The following is a 22,733-nucleotide window of genomic DNA, read 5'->3' as shown; positions in this document are numbered from 1 at the left end:
AAGAGCGTTGTGGCGTTAGACAACGGGACATTCGATGAGTTGCAGAAACGGGATGAGAAAAGAGACTGCAATAAAAAGACGAACAGCAGGTGGGAAGCTGGTTGTGGAGTGTGAAATGAACAACCTTATCTGCACCAGAAAGCATGAAGACAGACTCCTTCCCCTGTGGGACACGGAAACAGGAGAGTTAGCTGGTTCGGGGAGCAGAGCCCCACAAGGCAGTTGCTTTCTCCAAAGAACTGAGACGGTATTGCTAGAACTATTCCCAAGAACCTGTATACAGTATCCAACCTAAAAGCATTGTGACTATTCAACAAAGTGCTAAATGAAAAAGAATAAAAAATAATGTTAATAATAATAATAATAATAATAATAATAATAATAATAATAATAATTTATTATTTATACCCCGCCCATCTGGCTGGGTTTCCCTCAGTGGAACTCCCTGCCACCAGCCTGGATGGCCACCAGAGGACTGGACAAATTCATGGAGGAGGAGAGGGCTGTCCATGCCTCCTGGCCACAATTGCTCTGCCGCCACGGTCAGAGGCATCAATGCTTCTGAACGCCAATTGTTGGAAAGCACAGCAGGAAAGAGTTGCTCTATGCGCATGGATCCTGCTTGGGGGTTCCCCACGGGGGCATCCGGTTGGCCACTGCAAGTACAGGATACTGGACTAGATGGGCCACTGGCCTGATCCAGCAGGCTCTTATGTTCTCAATCGAGGGATTTACTGTATTTTTACTCCATAAGACGCACCTGACCATAAGATGCACCTAGTTTTTAGAGGAAGAAAGGGGGAAAGCCCCTTTTTTGAGGATCAGCTCAAAGTTGTTGAGCTTACTGTGCAAAGGGAAAAAATCCTGTTTTTATGGGGTTCAACTCACAGTTCTGCAGCTTCTTTAGGAAAGGAAAGGGAGCCATTTCTACAGTTTCCAGACAAATAATCTAATCAGCCAGTCACATGTCGCTGGGGAAACAAACAGCCTCCGTCTGCAGAACATTCAACGATGGAGGCCTGGGCAAGGGGGTGGGGCCGGGGCCGGAAAGGGAGCCAGCGATTGACCACACATAAGACGCACAGACATTTCCTCTTACTTTTTAGGAGGAAAAAAGTGCATCTTATGGAGCAAAAAATACGGTAATTTTCGAATGTGGGGTTTGTCGTCTTAAGGCTGCACTAAACCTTTGCTTTTCTAATCCACGAGCGTTTCAGTTGTGAGACTGAAGTCAGTATGGTGTCCTCCCAGCTTCTGCAAAATTCACTTTCCCCCTACAATTTGTGCATGTGCTGGCAAGTCTGTGCCACGCATCTGGCTCTGGTTAGGAGCGCAGCTGCTGTCTACCCACTGCAGAGAACAATCCTGTGCCGCTTAGTCCAGAAAAGTAAAATCTCCAGAGTGCACCTTTTTGTGCGGCAGGACTGAGTGTTTCCAAAAATATCTGGAAAAGAGGGAGATTTGTGCCTTCAAGGAGCTTAGCGTCCGGCTCAGTCAAGGAAGTGAAGAAATGTGTTGAATTGGAGTGACGAGGGTGTGCAGATGGCTTGCTGGAGCCAAAGCTGCGCACCTCTCCTTGGGGAGGGCAAGAGGTGCTGCAGGATCCGTGGCGTAATCTCTCCGTCTCCCGCGAAACAAGCGCAGGTTATCCCCAGATGAGTTTCAGGAGCCAGCCAGGAAAATAGAGGTTTGCTTTTATTTGGCGTAATGGCAGATAAGCTGTCGGGTGTTTTGAGCTCGCATCACGCCAATCGGTTCCTTGGCGGAGAGGAGAGCGGCTCGCTTTTTCCCGGGGATCAAAGGGAAGGCTTCCCAGATGAGATCAAATAGCAAAATGTAAATCGATGGAAATGTATTCCTGCTTCCTCGGCGGCCTAATTGGCACGGAGAAGCCGGGCCTGGCTTCAAAGGCAGCTGTGGGGACCCCTAGAGGCCTCGCTGCTGCGGAGACGGTGGGCAGGCAGGATGGCTGGGTCTCGAAAGTGGCCTAAGCACCTGCTGGATCAGGCCAGCATCCTGTGGGCAACCCAGGGGAGCAGGATGCCAGGCTAGATGACACTGTTGTCTGACTCAGAGGGGCTTTTCTTACTTTTAGTTAACCACACATTTTATCTGACAGATTTTATCTTTGTGTGAAATCAAGAGGTGTCAAACTATGCCTGCTAAAAAAGGTAAAGGGACCCCTGACCGTTAGGTCCACTTGTGGCCAACTGTGGGGTTGCGGCGCTCATCTCGCTTTATTGGCCGAGGGAGCCGGCGTACAGCTTCCGGGTCATGTGGCCAGCATGACTAAGCCGCTTCTGGCGAACCAGAGCAGCGCACGGAAACGCCGTTTACATTCCCGCTAGAGTGGTACCTATTTATCTACTTGCACTTTTTGGCATGCTTTCGAACTGCTAGGTTGCCTGCTAGCGGGGGGGGGGGGGGAATGCACTGCAGAAGTTACATTTTTGATAATCTGAGGGTGACTGTGTTTGTAGCACTCAACTTCAGCTGTGCTCCCAGAAGCCCTGAGCAAACTGGGGGTGATGGGAGTTGTAGTTTAAAAGCATCTGGATTGCACCAGGTGAGGGAAGGCTGAGGTGCACCAAGGGAAATTGTGTGCCACTGTTGAAGTGAGACAACAGAGGGGAGCCCCCAGTCCTCTTCCAGTCCTACAGTTACTTAGCACATCATGTCGGATAATAATAATAATAATAATAATAATAATAATAATAATAATAATTATTCAGTGGTGCTTTAGATCAGGGGTCAGTAAACCTTTTCAGCAGAGGGCTGGTCCACTGTCCCTCAGACCTTGTGGGGGGCTGGACTATATTTTTTGGGGGGGGAAATGAATGAATTCCTATGCCCCACAAATAACCCAGAGATGCATTTTAAATAAAAGGAGACATTCTACTCATGTAAAAATACGCTGATTCCTGGACTGTCCACAGGCCGGATTTAGAAGGGGATTGGGCCGGATCTGGCCCCCAGGCCTTAGTTTGCCTACGCAGATGCACTCTGTTCTTATAGGTACCAAAAGGGTTTTATTCTGTGTCATTAGATCTGCTCTCATAAAATCTATAGTGCTGCCACCTAGTGGATAATGCAGGGAAGCAGCTCGGAGACTTCTGGGAGCCTCAATGGTTTTCAGCTAGTGTGCTGTGGCACCCTGGGGTGCCTTGAATGATGGTCAGGGCTGCTGCGGACAACACTGGCCTCTGTCCCGCTTTCCTTCCCTCCCTCTTCTGATGCCCTCTCATGACTCTTGCTCCCAAAGCCTTGCACAACTGTCTTTTGCAGCAGCCCTGCCTACAAGCTCTGCAGGCGAATGGTGCCTCTGGGGCTGGCCAGGGGGTCATTCCTAGGCCCCTGTGGGGCAGTGTGAGAAGGCACCTCTCTTTGGGGCAGAGTGGGGGGGAGTTCAGAGACCAGGGGCTGCAGGTGCGGCTGCCCAGAGGACTCCCAAGGAGAGGGGAGAAGAGAGGAGGCTGAGGGAACCCTCCCCAAGGGAGGGTGCTCAAAAAGGGGTGAGGGGCTGCCAGCTCTGCAGGCAAGGGGGGGACATAATTGGGGTCCTGAGCCCCACAGGGGTGCCGCAGAAAGAATGTAGTTGGTCGAGGGAGCCAGGGACTCAAGAAGGTTGGAAACCTCTGGTCTAATTAAAATTCTCTCTCTGTGTGTATATATCTGCGGAAAATGTTCAGATGGATTTTCTCCCATAAATTCTAAAGATTTGATGCCAAACAATGTTGATGTCAAACATTGCTTCTGTGTGTGCAAGATGTTTGGCACCAGCTTGGCAGCAGGAGTTGCCCGGAGGAGGCAGTACAGTGGTACCTCGGGTTACAGACACTTCAGGTTACAGACGCCGCTAACCCAGAAATAGTACCTCGGGTTAAGAACTTTGCTTCAGGATGAGAACAGAAATCGTGCGGTGGCGGCGCAGCAGAAGCAGGAGGCCCCATTAGCTAAAGTGGTGCTTCAGGTTAAGAACAGTTTCAGGTTAAGAACGGACCTAATCCGGCCCGCCGATCAGTTTAATCTAGCCCCTGTGGCAGTTTATTTCCTGGGGTAAAATCCTAAAAAAAACCTCAACAACTTAAATCCTAAAAAAGGTGAACAACTTCGGTTGGCCCTTTGGTCGGCCCTCACAACCCTTCACTTCATCAAATCTGCCCCTCTTTGAAAAAAGTTTGGACACCTCTGTAGGGTTTCCTCCTGGGCCTTTCTTCTCCCGAAGTTATCGCCCCCCCCCCCACGCATACGGCTGACAATTTGCTGAGCATTCTCCAAGTATTTATATCCCCATTTCGCATCTTATGTCAATGGGTTTCAGTTGCTGATATTTCACAGTCAAAAGTCAACAGTCGCTCCTGGAGCCATATTGATGCTATTTTGGGGTGGGCCATCTGTCGGGGCCCCACCTGAGGAGGAGGTGGGGGGAATTTCAAGTTGGAGATAAGAAGGCAAACATCATATTATCAGCGCTTGTTTGGGAAGTTTCACTCAGCTGGGCTGCATTTGAACCAGCCCGCCAGAACCTGCCGCTGAGTCAGACCTCTTTGGTTTCTCCATGTATTTGCGGGATCCCTTTGTGGCGGCCGCCCATCCCTAGCGAAGACCGTGGGAAGGAAGCATCCATCCCATAACCATCCCGTGTGAGTGCTGACTGTCCTCAGTGGGACTTTGTTAAGTCTCAGATGGCTTAAAAAGAGGATTTGGCTAATTCGCGGAGAGGGCTATCGATGGCTACTAGCCAGGATGTCTACCCTCTGCCTCCGCAGTTGGAGGTGTTGTAAATAAAAATCTGCCCTTTTTCCCTTATGGGGTACCCAAGAGCCCATATAGAGTCCTTACGTAGGTTCCCTATAGGTAGGAGAAAATAACAACCAGAGAATATTGAGAAGCAAAGCAGCTAGTAAGCCTGATCTTTATCGTTCTGTTGCAACAGGGAGCTCACTGCCAAGAGGCAGGAGGGACCCAAACAATGGCACATAAGCCCTTATATAGACATTTTAAATTGTCCGCCTTGGAGTCCAAGACCACCCCCAGAAACATCATACATACATCACAGAAGGGGTGTAACCTAAGACCACCCCCCAGATACATCATACCTACATCACAGAAAAGGTGGTCTACAGCAGAAATCTGAGTGACTTGTTTATCTTGTCTGACAGGTTTACCTGTTTAATGGTCACTCGATTGGATACCCTGGGGAGCCTGGCCAGTCTTTTGTAATGACAAATACTTAGTTCCTGAGCCAGGTCACAGGCTCACACCCTATTCAAACACAGACAGACATACCCTTAAGACAGGTTTTGTGAATGAAAAGACAACGGAGAGGCTCTTCCATTTTCCTTGACCTTGCAGAGAAAACATTTGGTCAGTTTGGGAATCAAAAATGGTTCCAGGACGGTCTTCCTGTGCTGATCTATGTACGTGCTTGGTTGGTACATTTATGAACATTTAACATATATCTAAGACCTCAAAATTCCTATCACATAGGCAGCTGTGTTTCAGAATCCCAGTTGCTGGAAACCGCAGGAGGGGAGAGGCGTCTTGTGTTCGAATCCTGCCTGCTGGTTTCCCATGGGAGAACCTGGTCGACCCCTGGGAGAAGAGGATGCTGGGATACTTGGGCCATTGGCCTGATCCAGCAGGCTCTTCTTATTACCTTAAAAGGGGCAAGAGGAGCCAGCCGGGGTGTAGGTCTGGACCTGGACCATAGAATCATAGAACTGTAGGAGAGACCCCAGGGGTCATCTAGTCCAACCCCCAAACCTGCAATGTATAGCAGGACGTCTGGTGCCTTTCCTGCTCCTTGCCCTGCCTTTGCACCCAGCCTTGTCAAACCCTCCCCCCAATACCTGACCCCCCAGGCTTTTTTCAGTGCTGTTTGTGCCTCCCTCCCTTGTGCAAAAAGCGCTTCTCCAGTTCCACCTGGTGCAGTGGAAAAACGAGCCCCTGCGCCTTTGAAATGGGCACAATGGCAGGTCTGTGCAATTCATTCCCTTCACAAAAGGCCCCCTTGAAAGCCAAGCGCTGCCGTGGGTCCCAGCCCGCCTGATGTTCTGCCCAGGAGGAGGAGTGGGGCACTTTGTGGGTATCGGTGTTGCGCATCAGGTTTCGGGGCTGCAGACCTTTCCGTTCCGTGGCTTCTTGGGTCGAGACGCAGCCTCCTTTGTTTGGCGGTCTTCTGGCGGGCGGGCAGCGAGAAACGACTCCGGGTGGCTGATGAAATATTTAGAGGCTCGGCTTGTAAGCCGGCAAAAATGATAGGCCTGATTAATAATGAGAGAGCCTGGAAATGGATCCACAGACCCACTTTGCCACGATTGCCGCCATCTGACAGGCAGTGTGCTTTTGCAAAAGGAGCCGTGTGTGTATTTGTGTGTTTGTGCTGGGGCTGCAGGGAGGAGAAAACGAGGGATGTTCAAAATTCTCATAATCTTCAGGTTTGGGTGCCAAAAATCCATTTTTGCAGTCTCATCCTGTTTGCTGAATATTCAGTGGGGAAGTGGGGCTCTGTCTTGGCCCTCAATTGCCCATTGATTTCTAAATAAACCAAACAAATCAATACAATCAAAAGCAGGGTTGCCGTATTTCAAAAGGTAAAAACCAGGACACCCCGAAAGTTGCTGAGGCAGCCCTAATCAAAAGAGCAGAAGTACAAAAAAAAGCAGTACAGTATATCTGAGAGAGACTGAATATTATGGATGAGGAAGTACTTAAGGCCATTAAGGAAGTCAAGTTTCATGTTGCGCTGTAAGGAGAAAGGCCTCTGGGTCTAAATTTGTTGCACATGAGATAAAATCCCACCAAATAGCATCTTTTGAGGTCCTCTGAGCTTTTGGTAACAGGGGCGGAGGAAGGGTGTGTGTGGGCCGGCCTGGGTGTCACCACTGGGAGGGGGGGTGACAAAATGCCGGGTGGCACTCACCGTGGGGCCTGCAGTGCGCCTGAGCCATGTGTCTCTTCTGGGAGAGACGCGGTGGCATGGCTCTGCACTGCCCAAATAGTCTGCCCGCTGCCTCCCCCTCAGCTATAGGGCGGCTGAGTGGGAGGAGGGAGGCAGACTCTGGAGGGACCGCCCCATGGGCAGCTCGCCCCACCCTCAGCCCACACCGCCCCAGGTGCCCGAGCGGATTCCTCTGCCACTGTTTGGTAACATGTAACTTATGAGTTATCCCCCCCCCCCAGCTAATGCTAAATTCCACATATTTTTCATAACAAAACAGAAGTTGCAAATCCTGCATTCATTTGGGGGGAATACAGTGGACGCTCGGGTTGCGAACATGATCCGTGCAGGAGGCACGTCCGCAACCCGCAGCTGCGCGTCTGTGCACACGCGGATTGCAATTCGGCACTTCTGTGCACGTGCAAAGCACGATTTAGCGCTTCTGTGCATGTGCAGCCGCCGAAACCCGGAAGTAACCCATTCCGGTACTTCCGGATTTCGGCGGTCCGTAACCCGAAAAAAACGTAACCTGAAACGTCTGTAACCCGAGGTATGAGTGTATGAGGTTTTGGCAGCTGAAACCTTTCATAACAAGCAAAGCTGCAATGAAGTTGGAATGGGGCGTTTTGAGGGATTTTGGTCATTTCTTGGCAAACCATTGTCCAGAATTTGAATCCTTGTGGTCAGTCCCACCATAGGTGGGGGAAAGTGCCTATTAAAAAAAAACCAGTTCGGAGACAGTTCAGGAAAGAGCTTTCTTTGCTAGAGCATCCAGCCCAACGCCTCCCACATGTGTTGCATCAGGAAGGTTTTGGGCATTGCAGAGCAGGACAGTTTCGAAGATGCGCTCTCTTCAGCCCACATTCCCAGCCTATTCACACTCCCGTCTCTGTGATGTCTACGCTGACTTGGTCACGTCCACAGAACAGAAGATGGCAGGATCCCCAAGGATGTGCTCTACAGGGAGCTGGCTTTGGGTGCCAAGCCAGTTGGCAAACTAACTCTGCACTATGAAGATGTCTGCAAACATGCCGTGAGGGCTGGCAGCACCAACCTGCCCGGTGGGAATCCCTTGCGAACGACTGCAGTGCCTGGAGACAGTCAGTCAGTCAGTCAGGTTGTGCATCTGTAGCAGTGACCAGAGGAGGAATGACCTCTGGGAGGAGAGGAGAGAGGAGAAATGCCCGGGTGCATCTGCAACAGCACAACTGGACGCCTTCCTCTGCCCCAGCTGCAACAAAACATGTCTCTCCCCTATCGGTCTCTACAGCCACATCAGGTGCTGCAGCGGTCCAACAGTTTGCCTTCACCCCCAAAGGAGCACTTCTCCACTGTCTCCCAAGACGGACAGATGCCAGCAAATTCTCTGCCAGCTCGTTCTTTGTTGGCAACCACAGAAAGGTGATTTCTCATCACGCGAAGATGAACTTTGCATTTTTTAAAAAAATAGTGTTGCATCCCATCCAACCAATAGATAATACTGTACTGTTTGGCTTCCATTGACTCTTTTTGCCTAGTTCTGCCTGGAAAATCAGTCCCTGGTTTTGCTGAGTTAAAGACCGCCGTGTTTCTTGGGAAGCTCTGAGTTTCCTTTACAGTTTGAGACAGTTCTGGGTTACAAGCCAGACACTTGAAGGTGGAGGGTTCTTTTATCCCAGAATCCCAGGCGTGCAACCTGATAATCTCGGCTCCTGAGAGGGACTTAGCTTGCAATCTCCACCTTGGAGCTGAGTCTACAAGCCCACCTCATGGCTACAACGTCCAGGTTTTTTTACATGCACAGACACCCCCCCCCGCACCCCCCCTGGCTTTGTGCAACATCTTGCCCAATCGAGAGCTCTGGAGAACTCAGGAGCTTGCAAAACTCCTGCGGCATTTTGGTCGCTCTCAGAAAAGGTGCTGCCTCACACAGAAAGGATATTGCAGAATTGGAAAAGTTTCCGAAAAGAGCAGCCCAAATGATTGAGGAGATGCAGCGATTTCCTCCCCTGTGAGGAAACTCCCCAACCAAGAAAGATTGCAGCGTTTGGGACTCTAGTTGAGAGAAACGTCGAGGAAGAGGTAACATGATAGAAGTTTATGAAATGATGCCTGGCCGAGAGAAAGTGTATAGGGAGCTGTTTTTCTCCGTCTCTCATATCACTAGAACACGTCGGCCTCCAAGGAAGTTGAATGTTGGAAGATTCAGGACAGGTAAAACAAAGCCCTTCTTCAGGCACATAATTAAGCTGTGGAACTCCTTGCCACAGGAGGCAGTGATGGCCACCAACGAGGATGGCTTTGAAAAAGAATCAGACCAGGGGTCGCCAAACCTTTTCAGCAGGGGGCTGGTCCACTGTACCTCAGACCTTGTGGGGGGACGGACTATATTTTGGGGAAAGAAAAGACAAAAAGAATGAATTCCTATGCCCCACAAATAACCCAGAGATGCATTTTAAATGAAAATAAAGTCAGGTCCCTGAAGATTTCCAGAGGGGTCATTGTGTTGCAGCAAAAGCCGTTTTTAATTCACCACCACCAACACAGTTAAACAGTGGAACTCACTGCCACAGGAGATGGGGATGGTCACCACCTGGGATGCTTTAAAAAAAGAATTAGGCAATTCATGGAGGTTTGCCACAATGGCTGTCCTCTGCCTCCACCTCGGAGGCAGCAGGGCTTCTGAATCCCAGTTTCTGGAAACCACCAGTGGGGAGAAAGCGGTTTCCTATTGGGGCAAATGGTTGGCCTCTGCGAGAACAGCATGCTGAGTCTTCTTTGAAGAGGTCTGGGGGCCAGACGAGGAGCTCTTTGCCCCCCTGACCCAGGAGCCAGGCTCTGCTTATTTCCTTAGGGTAGTCGGGTCACAGGAATGGCAACTGAATGGAGTAACATTCAGGACAGAGAAATCGAAATAGGTCCTTACAAAGCACATACCGTATTTTTCGCCCTATAGGACGCATTTTTTCCCCTCCAAAAATGAAGGGGAAATGTGTGTGCGTCCTATGGGGCGAATGAAGGCTTTCGCTGAAGCCTGGAGAGCGAGAGGGGTCGGTGCGCACCGACCCCTCTCGCTCTCCAGGCTTCAGGAGAGCCGCAGCGCGCTGAAGGGGGACAGCGGGGAGGCGGAACGCCGCCATCCCGTTGTCTCCTGATGTGGTTTGGAGGCTGACGGTGGGGAGACACGTGCTTCTCCCAGCCGCCAGCCCCACAAGCTCCGGGGACAGTGGGGAGGCGCAGCGCGTCTTCCCGCTGTCCCTGGAGCTGGTCTGCAGGCGGGCGGTGGGGAGAAGAGCTCTTCACCCGGCCGCCAGCCCTGCAAGCTCCGGGGACAGCTGGGAGGCGCAGCGCGTCTTCCCGCTGTCCCCGGACCTGGTCTGAGAGGCGGGCGGCGGGGAGAAGAGCGCTTCTCCCCGCTGCCGGTCCCACAAGCGCCTGGGGGGGAAATATTTTTTTTCCCTTTATTTCCCCCCCAAAAAACTTGGTGCATCCTATGGGCTGGTGGATCCTATAGGGCGAAAAATACGGTAGTTAACCTGTGGAACTCCCTGCCACAGGGGTGGCCACCAACCTAGATGCCTTTGAAAGAGGATCAGGCAGATTCTGGGAGGCGAAGAGGGCTCTCTGTAGCTGCGTGAAGAAATTCTTTTATCTGCCCTGGATGTAGGGAGCGTGCCTCACACTCGTGTCCTGCTTGTGAGTTTCTGGAACAGGAAGTTGCACTAGATAAGCCTCCGGTCTAGTCTGACCCAGCAGGGCTCTCCCTGCGCTTACGGAACAACAATCTTTATCTCTGGGCCAAAGCAAGAGACTGTGTTGAAATATGCCTCTGAGGAGGAAACAAAATTGCATTGCAGAAGTTAAATTTCTGATAATTTGAAAGCACTTGAATTTCCTAACGTTGCAGCACTTTGTAGAAATCTTTTGTCTGATTCGTGGTGCCTATTTGATTTTTCCATTGAGAGCCCGTTTTAAATCTTTGAGTGTAGATATAATTAAAATTGGGCTGTGTTTGTGTGTGATGGGGGAGCTGAGGCTAATTTGGTCCTGCTTTCGAATCTTGCAAATGGCTCTTCTTACAAGAGGGAGCTTCCCTCTGTGAAGCTGCAAATTTCATTTCTTCCTTCGCATTTCCTTAGCCTGCCTTTTGGCCACGGCAGCCCCCCACCGCCAAGGAGCAGGCAATAATTAAGATAAGGTTCACATCAACAGCATAAAATGATGTCATGTGCAAGAGCTGTAAATCAGAATTTGCATTGTTTTGTTTACATGAAAGCTTTTTAGCTCGAGACGTTTGGAGAGGAATGTAATTTCCCCAATTAAGGAATGAAAAAGCAAATTATATGAATATGCAATTATGGATAAATTACGCTGTAACTAAAGGAAGAAGACATAATCCGTTACTGTGATAATTGGCTTTGGCTTATTAAATTATTGGGACAACAATGAAGGGGAGCATTTCAACTTGTTGACAGTGAGGCTGCAATCCTGGCTAATTTACTTGAGAGTAAGTTCCATTGATCTTGGGGGGACTTACTTCTGAGTAGCCGTGTGCAGGATTGTGTAGGCTTGCACTGTTATCATGGTCACAGAAATAACTGAAGTGTGCCTATAATTATCTATAAACATTGTGATTAGGGTGGGATTACTTGATATATTTTTCCAGATGTTTCTCTTATGCAGTTTTAAAAATTCTCCTAACTTTCTTCAACAAGGCCTCTGAGGCAACTTTATTGAGATGTTGAAATGCAGATTTATTTAAACGTTGGCAGTTGGTTATTTGGAGGGGAGATTATTCTGCAAAAGGATGCTGCAAACTTTGGCAGCTCTGAAAGTGAAGCACTTCTTTCAAAATGGGACTTTCAGGCATTTCAGCTCTGAGACAGGAAACACTTTTCAAGGGGCGTTATGTGTCTCATTAATACGGGGATCTTTCTTCTCCATTTAGAAATAATAAAGATTTTTTAAAGATTTAGAAAAACAAGAGCATTCACCAGCGGACTGAGAATAAAGGTTCTGCATAGTGACCATGTGCCTTGATATTTGTGTAAGAAATAAAACCATGCCATATATATATGGGTGGGTGGGTATCGTTTGAGCTCTGCCCTTTGAATGCTGCTAGCTCATGAAATATCTTCTCAAGACGAGTTGTTCCCAGGTCTGTGTTCCATGAAGACCACCCCCCTCCACCAGTTGACATACCTTCCCCCAACAGGCTGCGCACATGTAGTCGGAGACTATGCCCGCATTTAAGATGCCTCTGCTCTTCCCTTTTCAGCCCCCTCCTGGTTCTGGGAGACAGCGAGGCAAGAGAGGAGGGGAAGCACTTCGCCCTTCACCTGCCTGGCCTGCCTCTTCCTCCTCTTCTTCCTCATGCTCCAGCCCATCCCTCCAGCTCCGAAACTTCCCCTGCCTCCGACTCCTGCCTCCTGGCTGGCACAAAATAGGGACATCCTATTTAACAACAACAATTTTGCAATATTTTCTACACTCAAATGACTGGGTTGTCCCAGCCGCTCTAGGCGGCTTCCAACATATATTAAAACATAATAAAACATTTTAAAACTTTCCTATACAGGGCTGCCTTCAGACTGCTCAGGGTTTGGATAACTCCATCCCCTCCAACATTTCTCCCGTGAAAATAGGGACGTCCTAAGGAAAAGTGGGGCACTCTGGGGTCAAATAAGAAACCGGGACGGCTTCTGTAAATCCTGGACTGTCCCTGGAAAATAGGGGCACTTGGGGGGTCTTCCAGCATCCGGCCCGGTCCCTGACATCTAGGGTTGGGAAAGAGACCCCCTGCCTGAAACTCTGAAGAGCCTCTTCCGGTCAGCGTTGACCACACTGAGCCAGGTGGACCGATGGCTCCAACTCCATCAAAAGCATCTACCTACATGGCCTAAGGACCACAGGTTCCACACTCCAGCTTGAAAGGGATCCGGCAGACATTCGTTCCGGTGTTTAGGCTGCTGTTGGGTTTCTGACGCCCCGTTTCTCTCCAGTGCAGGATAGAGTGCAAGGATGTCGCGGCAGAAACCCTCTATGACGTCCTGCACGACATCGAGTACAGGAAAAAGTGGGACACAAACGTCATTGAGACCTTCGACATCGGCAAGCTGACGGTCAACGCCGACGTGGGATACTACTCCTGTGAGACGCTGGGGGAGTTTGTGGGGGTGGCTATTGTCTAAGGCAGCCTCCGCCAAAGAGGGGTGTTCCACATGTTTGGAACTGCAGCTTCTGTCGGCTGAGGCTCTTGGGAGCTGTGGCTCAAATCATCTGGGGGTCCCAGGTTTGGAAAGGCAGGCTGCCATCGGTTGCCGTTATTTAGAGCCATCAGTTGCCCAGATGTTTTTGCCCAGATGTTTTGGCCTTCCCCAAAACAGCCCAGCTGTGCTGGCTGGGGTTGCTGGGAGTTGCAGCCCCAAAGGTCTGGAGGGTGCCAGGCCAGCAGAGCCAAATCTAGGGGTCCCTCCTGAAACTGCAGCCATGTTCAGGTCGACGCCGGAGGAGAGGGCTGTTGATGGCTTACTAGCTAGCAGCCTCTTCTGTTCACTCTCGGGGAGGGGGCTGCCTTGCTTCCCTCCCACATCTTTGAGGTGATGCTGACAGCCACCTAAGGAAGCTTCGGATGCTCAGAGGGCACTGGATTTTGGATCGTGGCCTTATGGCTGCAGTGCCTCCGCCAGGACATCACCCTTAAGGCACAGGGCATTTAACTTTACTCTTCGGTGACAACATCAAACATCAGGCGTGCCCAATGATGTCTGCCCTTTACGCTGCAGTAAACCATAGGAGCCAGCTCCTAGGGGCCATGGGGGCTGTGCCCCCCTATAAAATATTTGAGGGGGCTGGGCTATAGTTACCAAAATATTTTCAATGAATCAGGGGACACTTTTTCTTCTTCTTTTTTTTTTTTGAAGCTGAGAAGCAACAGGGAGTCTGTAGTGGGGATGGTGAGGGAAAAGACCCTGGGCACACATGCATATTGTATAAAGGTACAAAGCCCTTCTTTCGCACCCTGTGAAACATAAATGCGCAGAGTTTTTTTAAAACTAGGCAACGGCCGCCCACCCGCGACTCCCAAGCCTCCCCCGGTCAGTCAAAACATAGGGGGCAGGAGATCTGTACTGCCAGACATCCCCGGTTCCCCTTCGGCAGTGGCAGCAGCAGTGGCAGTCAGCAGCCCAGAGCCAGCCTGGTAGCGCAGTTGGCTCTGGCTGGCTTCAGGAGCTGCCCGCTGCCATGGCGCCCGCCATTTTTCCTCACCGGTTCCACTGCCACGTTTTCCGGGGACAGATTTGCAAATCTGTGGACATTCCGGGGACAGAATTTGTCCGGGGACAGATTTGCAAATCCGGGCACTGTCCCCGGGAACCGGGGAGATCTGGTAACCCTAGGCTGGGCCCCCCACATCATTCAAATGATGTGTGTGCACTGCGTCATGTAATTGATTATGAGGGGTGGGACTGACCCTGGGCCCCCTCAATATTTTATTCAAGTTGGCACCCCAGCAGCAAACTAACCTGGAAGCTTCCCCTGCAAGTTTAACTTGCATGCATTCAGACGCACTTTGGAAACTCCCGGCCTAGTGAAATCCGCTGAGCGCCTTCCCTGCATTCTTTTTGGCATGTGCCAAAGGCATTCACCTTTGGGCAAGCCTGTCTAGAAGTTTAGAATGCTGGTGTGTTTTCAGTTTATTGCTGTGATGTTCTTGTTGTTTTATAAAAAAAGAGCGATCGCTTTATTTGTTAACAAGGTTATTTGTTAACCTTGATGCTTTTTTCCTGCCATAAGCCGCTTCGAGGGCTATTTCTATACACAACTGAGAGGCATATAATTTTTTGGTGTGGAGTTATAAATACACAATAGATTTGCTGCAGGGAGAGGGGTGAGAGTTGTTAGTTGCAAGCCAGGATGTCTGTTTGCTTCTCCTGAGATGACATTTCCTCTCTGCTCTCTCCGCTTTTTGGCAGGGAAATGCCCCAAACCCTTGAAGAACCGAGACGTCATCACCTTGCGCTCCTGGCTCCCCATGGGCAACGACTTCATCATCATGAACTACTCCGTCAAACATCCCGTGAGCGACAGGCTTTTTCTGGAGAGGGGGGAGTGAGGAGGAGGGGTGTGCATGGACGATGTTCTGTACACGGACGTGGGTGGCGCTGTGGTCTAAACCACCGAGCCTCTTGGGCTTGCCGATCAGAAGGTCGTCAGTTCGAATCCCCATGACGGAGTGAGCTCCCGTTGCTCGGTCCCTGCTCCTCTCAACTTAGCAGTTTGAAAGCATGGCAGGGCAAGTAAATAAGCAGGTACCACTGCGGCAGGAAGCTAAAAGGTGTTTCCATGCGCTCTGGTTTCCATCACAGTGTTCCATTGCGCCAGAAGCGGTTTAGTCCTGCTGCTCACATGACCCAGAAAGCTGTCTGTGGGCAAATGCTAAAAGCGAGATGAGCTCCACAACCCTATAGTCGCCTTTGACTGGACTTAACTGTCCAGGGGTCCTTTACCTTTTACCTTTACCTTGATAGGGATGCAGGTGGCGCTGTGGTCTAAGCCACTGAGCCTAGGGCTTGCCGATCAGAAGGTTGGCGGTTTGAATCCCCAGGACAGAGTGAGCTCCCGTTGCTCAGTCCCAGCTCCTGCCAACCTAGCAGTTCGAAAGCACACCAGTACAAGTAGATAAATAGGTACCGCTGTGGCGGGAAGGTAAACTGTGTTTCTGTACGCTCTGGTTTCCGTCACGGTGTTCCATTGCACCAGTAGTGGTTTATTTCTGCTGGCCACATGACCCAGATAGCTATCTGCGGACAAATGCCGGCTCCCTCGGCCTGAATGTGAGATGAGTGCCACAACCCCAGAGTTGCCTTGGACTGGACTTAACTGTCCAGGGGTCCTTTACCTTTTACACATGCACTAGAGTTTTAGGTGCAGCAGAAATTCTGGGGTTGAGCTTCCAGCAAATGGCATGCCTGTTATAGGAAAAGCTGAACAGGAAGGATTACCCTTTGGGATGATTTAATACTGGGGTCCTGAATGGGGCACCCCGGGGGCACCATGGTGCCCTGAGATACCCCCCATGGCATCTGCAAAGGCCCTTTCCCCCACTGTTATTCGTCAGAGGGGTTGCCTGTGTGTTTGTGTGTGGTTTTTTTGGTGGGGGGAGACCTTGCTTTTCTGTCTTTTATTTTCTTTGGGTCTCAGCATTTTGACCAGTTTGGGGTGGGGTAGTTCTGAGCGTTGCCAGGGTTTCTTCTGTGAAATGGGCAATTTGGGGTGCCCACGACTCTTCCATAAATTTCCACCTGTGCCCCCAGCCCTCAGAAAAACTTGTTGGTTCCTAAATTAATATAATGTAATTCCATTTTTTACCCTGACCCTCCAGTGGACCCCTTAAAAACCTGAAAACAGAAACGAAGAACCAAATAAGGAAATTCAGGGGGTTTCAGGGAATGTCTGGAGGAGATTCTGCCCTGAATACACCAAGAGACAGAAGTTGGGTCCACTCAGCCAGAGCCTTTTCCCCAGTGACATTTTCTCACCATCACCTGCCCTCTCCCAAATAGACAGACCGTCGTTTTGGGATTATTATTATAAAGTGTTTAAAATGTAAGTCTGCAGTTCAGAAGTGGGCACCTCATTTAAAAAGCTAAACGCAATTCTGGATCCCAGACCATGATATCATATACCTAAAAATAATACCTTGCCCAGAACCACAACTTTGCTTAGTCAACCTCTGAGTGAGAAGAGGCAGTTTTTTAAAAATGTCCAAACAGGGCATCTCTAACCTGGCAGTTTCCAGCTGCTTTGGGCTACACCTCCCAGCAGCCCCAGACAGCACAGTTGTTGTTGTTTTAAGCTGTGAGCTGTTTTGCACCAGCAGATCAGGATGAAAATAGCACCATGTTATATTGAATCAGGAGCCCTTTTTGATGTCCTGTTGGGGAGGCACATGTGGAAATCTAAGAAACTCTTGTGGGTGCCACAAAACATCCATTTCACCTCCCCGGGGTGCAAGCCCAGGCAGTATGTATGGAGGTCCTGGGCTGCGCAGATAGCAAGACCCCCCTCCTGTCCACGCTGATGTGGTCCACCATCCAACCGCTTTAGGGACCCCACTCCACATTTGTGTAGGGTTTCCTCCTTTCTCCTTTTCTCCTCCCAAAGATACCCCAGAAGGCAGCAGAGGTTTAGGACCAGTGTTTTCCTTCTCCCAGATGATCTCCCTTCTTCTTCACCCTTTGACCCTCTCTTGGTCTGGTCCCCTCAATCCATCGGATCCTGTCTTTGGGAAACCAGGGGGGAAAACATGAGAGAAAGAGTCTCTTGCCTCCCATGGTTTTCAGCAATTGGGATTCCCCCGCCCTCAGCACCCCATACAACTCCCACAGGGAGGTCTAATATAATAATTGATTTATTGCTTATACTCCGCCCATCTGGCCAGGCCTCTCCAGCTTATCTGGGCGGCTTCCAACAGGATTATTAAAAACACAATAAAACATTAAAAACTTTCCCTAAGCAGGGCTGCCTTCAGATGTCTTCTAAAAGTCTGGTAGTTGTTTATCTCTTTGACATCTGGTGGGAGGGCGTTCCACAGGGCAGGTGCCACCACCGAGAAGGCCCTCTGCCTGGTTCCCTGTAACCTTATTTCTCGCAGGAAGGGAACTGCCAGAAGGTCCTCGGCGCTGGACCTCCGTGTCCGGGCTGAACGATGGGGGTGGAGATGCTCCTTCAGGTCTACTGGGCCAAGGCCGTTTAGGGCTTTAAAGGTCAGCACCAACAACAGCCCCCCCCCCCAAGAAGCACATCTTTCCCCTAAATTAACTCCAGATTTGGAGAGAGGAGGGCACTCCTTGCTGGCAGTTTATGGCAGAATTTCAGTTTCACCTGTCTTTTTTTTTTGTTTTTTGCCTTTGCCAGAAATACCCTCCTAGGAAAGACATGGTGAGGGCCGTCTCCATTAAAACTGGTTACCTGATCCAGGGGAAAGGAGAAAAGAACTGCAGCCTCACTTACCTGGCCCAGGTAGACCCCAAAGGTAAGGTCCACGAAGAGCCACAATTTCTTGGGCGGCGGCGTCCTGACTCACTATTAACAGTGACACAACTTCTTATTTTGAAATATTACTCGTCCAAGCTTCTTCCTTGCTCCCGGACAATAATGTTGAGTAAAAATCATAGAGTTCTTTCTCTCTGCAAGAATGTACACGCATGCATAAGAAAATGAGAAGAGGCTGCTGGATGAGGCCCATGGCCCATCTAGTCCAGCATCCTGTTCTCAAGGGGTGGATCGGATGCTTGTGGGAAATAAATAATAATAATAATAATAATAATAATAATAATAATAATAATAATAATTTTTTATTTATACCCCGCCCTTCCAGGTTCAAAAACAGGCTCAGGGCGGCTAACAACAAATTTAAAACTCTTTAAAACACTTAATTATAAAAGCAACATAAAATACAGTATAAAAACATGAATAACAATAAAATTCAAAAATCAATTTAGGGGAAATAAGCATTAGATAATCCCCAGGGCTAGCTGGCTGAATGAGTCCTACTTGGAGGCCAGGGGAGAATTAGCTGTGGGGTCTCAGAGCGGGTGAGGGAAAGGAAATAAAAGATCAGTCTGAATTCAAATTAAAGGCCAGGTGGAATAGCTCTGTCTTACAGGCCCAATGGAAGGAGGTTAAATCCTGCAGGGCCCTGGTCTCCTGGGACAGAGCATTCCACCAGGTCGGAGCCATCACTGAGAAGGCCCTGGCCCTGGTGGAGGATAGTCTGACTTCCTTAGGGCCCGGGACCTCTAAACTTTGGTTATTCATGGACCTTAAGGTCCTCTGCAGGGCATAGAAAGCAGAACTGGAAACGATGCCTTATGAGGAACGGCTAAGGGAGCTGGGCATGTTTAGCCTGGAGAAGAGGAGGTTAAGGGGTGATATGATAACCATGTTCAAATATATAAAAGGATGTCACATAGAGGAGGGAGAAAGGTTGTTTTCTGCTGCTCCAGAGAAGCGGACACGGAGCAATGGTTCCAAACTACAAGAAAAAAGATTCCACCTAAACATTAGGAAGAACTTCCTGACAGTAAGAGCTGTTTGACAGTGGAATTTGCTGCCAAGGAGTGTGGTGGAGTCTCCTTCCTTGGAGGTCTTTAAGCAGAGGCTTGACAACCATATGTCAGGAGTGCTCTGATGGTGTTTCCTGCTTGGCAGGGGGTTGGACTCGATGGCCCTTGTGGTCTCTTCCAACTCTAGGATTCTATGATTCTATAACTTGAAAGCAAGAGCAACTTTCGCCTCCTTTGGTTCCCAGCAACTGGGATTCAGGGCTCAGCCACACTTAGCTTTGCTCTGCATTTCTAGGCACAGGTGTAATCTTTATAGGTCTGTTGCATTCGAGCAATTTTTTGTCCCCTACCCTTTCTCTGCAAAAAACCCCGCTCTTTACTCCTGAATCAGCAATCTGCAGGAAACCCAAATTGCCATTGGTTCTGATTCAGGGGTAAATATTGGGTTTTCCTGGAGAAAGCAGCAGAAAGGGAAAAAAACACTTGGATACTGTTGTAAATAAAAATATGCCCTTTTCCCTTATGGGGTACCCAAGAGCCCATATAGAGTCCTTACATAGGTTCCCTATTGCTAGGAGAAAATAACAGAGGCTAACCAGAGAATATTGAGAAGCAAAGCAGCTAGTAAGCCTGATCTTTATTGATCTGTTGCAACAGGGTACTCCCCTCACACGCAGGAGAGGAGGAGGACCCCCAAAAAAGCTGTGCAAGGGCTTATAAAGACTTTTGAAATTCCCATCCTCTAGATCAAGACCACCCCCAGAAACATTATGCATACATCACAGAAGGGGTGTAACCTAAGACCACCCCTCAGATACATCCCACCTACATCACAGAAATTTAAATGTTGTTTTTCTCTTGTCCTTGTTTATCTCCTGTCTGGCAGGTTACTTGATTGGATTTCCTGGGGAGCCTGGCCATTCTTTTGTAGTGGTAAAATACTTATTTCCTGGGCCAGGTCACAGGCTCACACCTTTATTCAAACACAGATTAAGACAGGATTTGTGAAGGAAGAGACAATGGGGAGGCTTTTCCATTTTGACCATGCAGAGAAACATTTGCTCAGTTTAGGAATCAAAATGGTTCCAGGTTGGCTTTCCTGTGCTGATCTATGTACGTGTGGTTATGAACGTTGCCATATATCTAAGACCATGAAATTCCTATCACAATAAGGACTGGGAAAATGAAGACCTGAAAATGATGGGATTAATATGCCCTTTTTCCCCTTATGGGGTACCCAAGAGCCCATATAGAGTCCTTACATAGGTTCCCTATTGGCAGGAGAAAATAACAGAGGCCAACCAGAGAATATTGAGAAGCAAAGCAGCTAGTAAGCCTAATCTTTATTGATCTGTTGCTACAGGGTGCTCCCCTCACACTCAGGAAAGGAGGAGGACCCAGAAAAATGCTGTGCAAGGGCTTATAAAGACTTTTGAAATTCCCATTCTGTAGATCAAGACCACCCCCAGAAACATCATACATACATCACAGAAGGGGTGTAACCTAAGACCACCCCTCAGATACATCACAGAAAAGGTGGTCTTAAAACAGAAATTTCAATATTGTTTTTCTCTTATCCTTGTTTATTTCCTGTCTGTCAGGTTACTTGATTGGATTGCCTGGGGAGCCTGGCCAGCCTTTTGTAGTGATAAATACTTAGTTCCTGGGCCAGGTCACAGGCTCACACCCTTATTCAAACACAGACATACCTTTAAGACAGGACAAAATAAATAAATTCCTTCCAGTAGCACCTTAAAGACCAACTAAGTTAGTTCTAGGTATGAGCTTTCGTGTGCATGCACACTTCTTCAGATACACATGCATGCACACGAAAGCTCATACCTAGATCTAACTTAGTTGGTCTTTAAGGTGCTACTGGAAGAATTTTTTTATTTTGTTTTGACTATGGCAGACCAACACGGCTACCTATCTGTAACTTTAAGACAGGATTTGTGAAGGAAGAGACAATGGGGAGGCTTTTCCATTTTGACCTTGCAGAGAAAAAACATTTGGTCAGTTTAGGAATCAAAATGGTTCCAGGTTGGTCTTCCTGTGCTGATCTATGTATGTGCAGTTATGAACATTACCATATATCTAAGACCATAAAATTCCTATCACAAATGGTAAGTGTGAATGAACGCTCTGATCCTCTGCTTCTTGGAAGCGGATCTTGGAAGCGGAGCAGAGCCATCCTGGCCAGGAGCCACCAATAGCCCTCTTCTCCTCCATGAATTTGTCCAACTCTCTTTTAAAGCCATTCAGGTTAGTGGCCATCACTGCCTCCATAGTTTGACTATGTGCTGTGTGAAAAAGTCCTTTTTTAATTCTGTCCCGAATCTCCCATCAATGGATGCAATTGACAAAGCTCCAATTATGCAAGAAATCTTGCATAATTTATGGTCAGGGTTTAGGGATGGTTGTTGCAGAATTATTCAGGCTATTTTTAGCAAAGCAGGGAGAGGAGGAAGGGGAGCCAGCAGAGCCTCATTCTCTGCAGCCTCGCCCACCCATTAAATCCTCTCTTCTCCAGCTTTGCCCCTAATCAGCCGTGTCTGAGCCTGTAAAGGCCCTTCTCTAGTTCTGACCTTGGAGTCCGTCCAGGCTGCCAAGAGAACGGCGTCTCTGCAACGGAGCCCCTGTGCCGTTCGGCAGCGCGGAATTTGCTAAGCGCCGGCGATTGACGCGGGGAGTTTGCAGGCACTAAAGCTGGGCAGATTTGGGAGTTATCCTTTTTTTTTAGTCCTTTAAGCATAAACTCCAGCTGTGCAGAGGATTTCTGCCAGCTCTGGAGAATATGAATCTTTGGGAAAGGTGAAGGACACTGAGGACCATAAGAACAGAAAAAGAGCCTGCTGCTGGATCAGGCCAGTGACTCTTCTCGTCTAGCATCCTGATCTCACAGTGGCCGGAGCCCTCTTCCCTCCTGCAGTTTCCAGCAGCTGGCATTCAGAAACATCGCTGTCTCTAACTGTGGAAGCAGATCACAGACATTCTGGCTAGTAGCCTTCGATAGCCCTCTCCTCCTCCTCCTGAATTTGCCTAATCGCCTGGAGAAGAAGAGACATTTAAGAGGTGATATGAGAGCCACCTTCCAATACAGTGGACGCTCGGGTTGCAAACATGATCCGTGCGAGATGCACTTTCGCAACCCGCAGCGTTATCAACCCGCGTCTGCGCACGTGCGGGTTGCGATTCTGCACTTCTGCGCATGTGCAAAGAGCGATTTAGTGCTTCTGCGCATGCGTGACCACCGAAACCTGGAAGTAACCCGTTCCGGTACTTCTGGGTTTCGGCGGTCCGCAACCCGAAAAAACGCAACCTGAGGCAGCTGTCACCCGAGGTATGACTGTACAGTGGTACCTCGGGTTACAGACGTTTCAGGTTACATATGCTTCAGGTTACAGACTCCGGTAACCCAGAAATAGTACCTCGGGTTAAGAACTTTGCTTCACGATGAGAACAGAAATTGTGCAGCGGGAGGCCCCATTAGCTAAAGTGATGCTTTAGGTTAAGAACAGTTTCAGGTTAAGACTGGACCTCCAGAATGAATTAAGTTCTTAACCCGAGGTACCACTGTATCTGGAGGGCTACCACATAGATGCTGATGGAGACAATCCATTTTCCTTTGCTGCAGGCTTAGAATATAGGACCTGCATGGACAGGTTCAAATCACAGTGAGTTACTTAGGCAGAGGCGTGCCTAGGGGTTGGCAAAACCAGCCTCTGCTGGGTGTGCGTGCA

General features: G+C 49.2%; 1 protein-coding gene across 1 annotated transcript in view; it reads left to right on the top strand.

Annotated features, from left to right (window-relative positions):
- The window catches only part of STARD10 (StAR related lipid transfer domain containing 10), a 57,153-nt gene that overhangs the window by 26,944 nt on the left and 7,476 nt on the right, over positions 1-22,733 (top strand). Inside the window, exons 2-4 of the mRNA XM_081860748.1 lie at positions 12,925-13,072; positions 14,899-15,002; positions 17,843-17,960. Of these exons, the coding sequence (XP_081716874.1) occupies positions 12,925-13,072; positions 14,899-15,002; positions 17,843-17,960 (370 nt within the window). The remainder of the gene's footprint in view (positions 1-12,924; positions 13,073-14,898; positions 15,003-17,842; positions 17,961-22,733) is intronic.

The sequence above is a fragment of the Podarcis erhardii genome (genome assembly GCF_964252035.2).
Source record: "Podarcis erhardii genome assembly, chromosome: 4".
Taxonomy (NCBI): Eukaryota; Metazoa; Chordata; class Lepidosauria; order Squamata; family Lacertidae; genus Podarcis; species Podarcis erhardii.
Note: the sequence above shows the minus strand (reverse complement) of the source record. Positions and strands in the feature narration are given on the sequence as shown.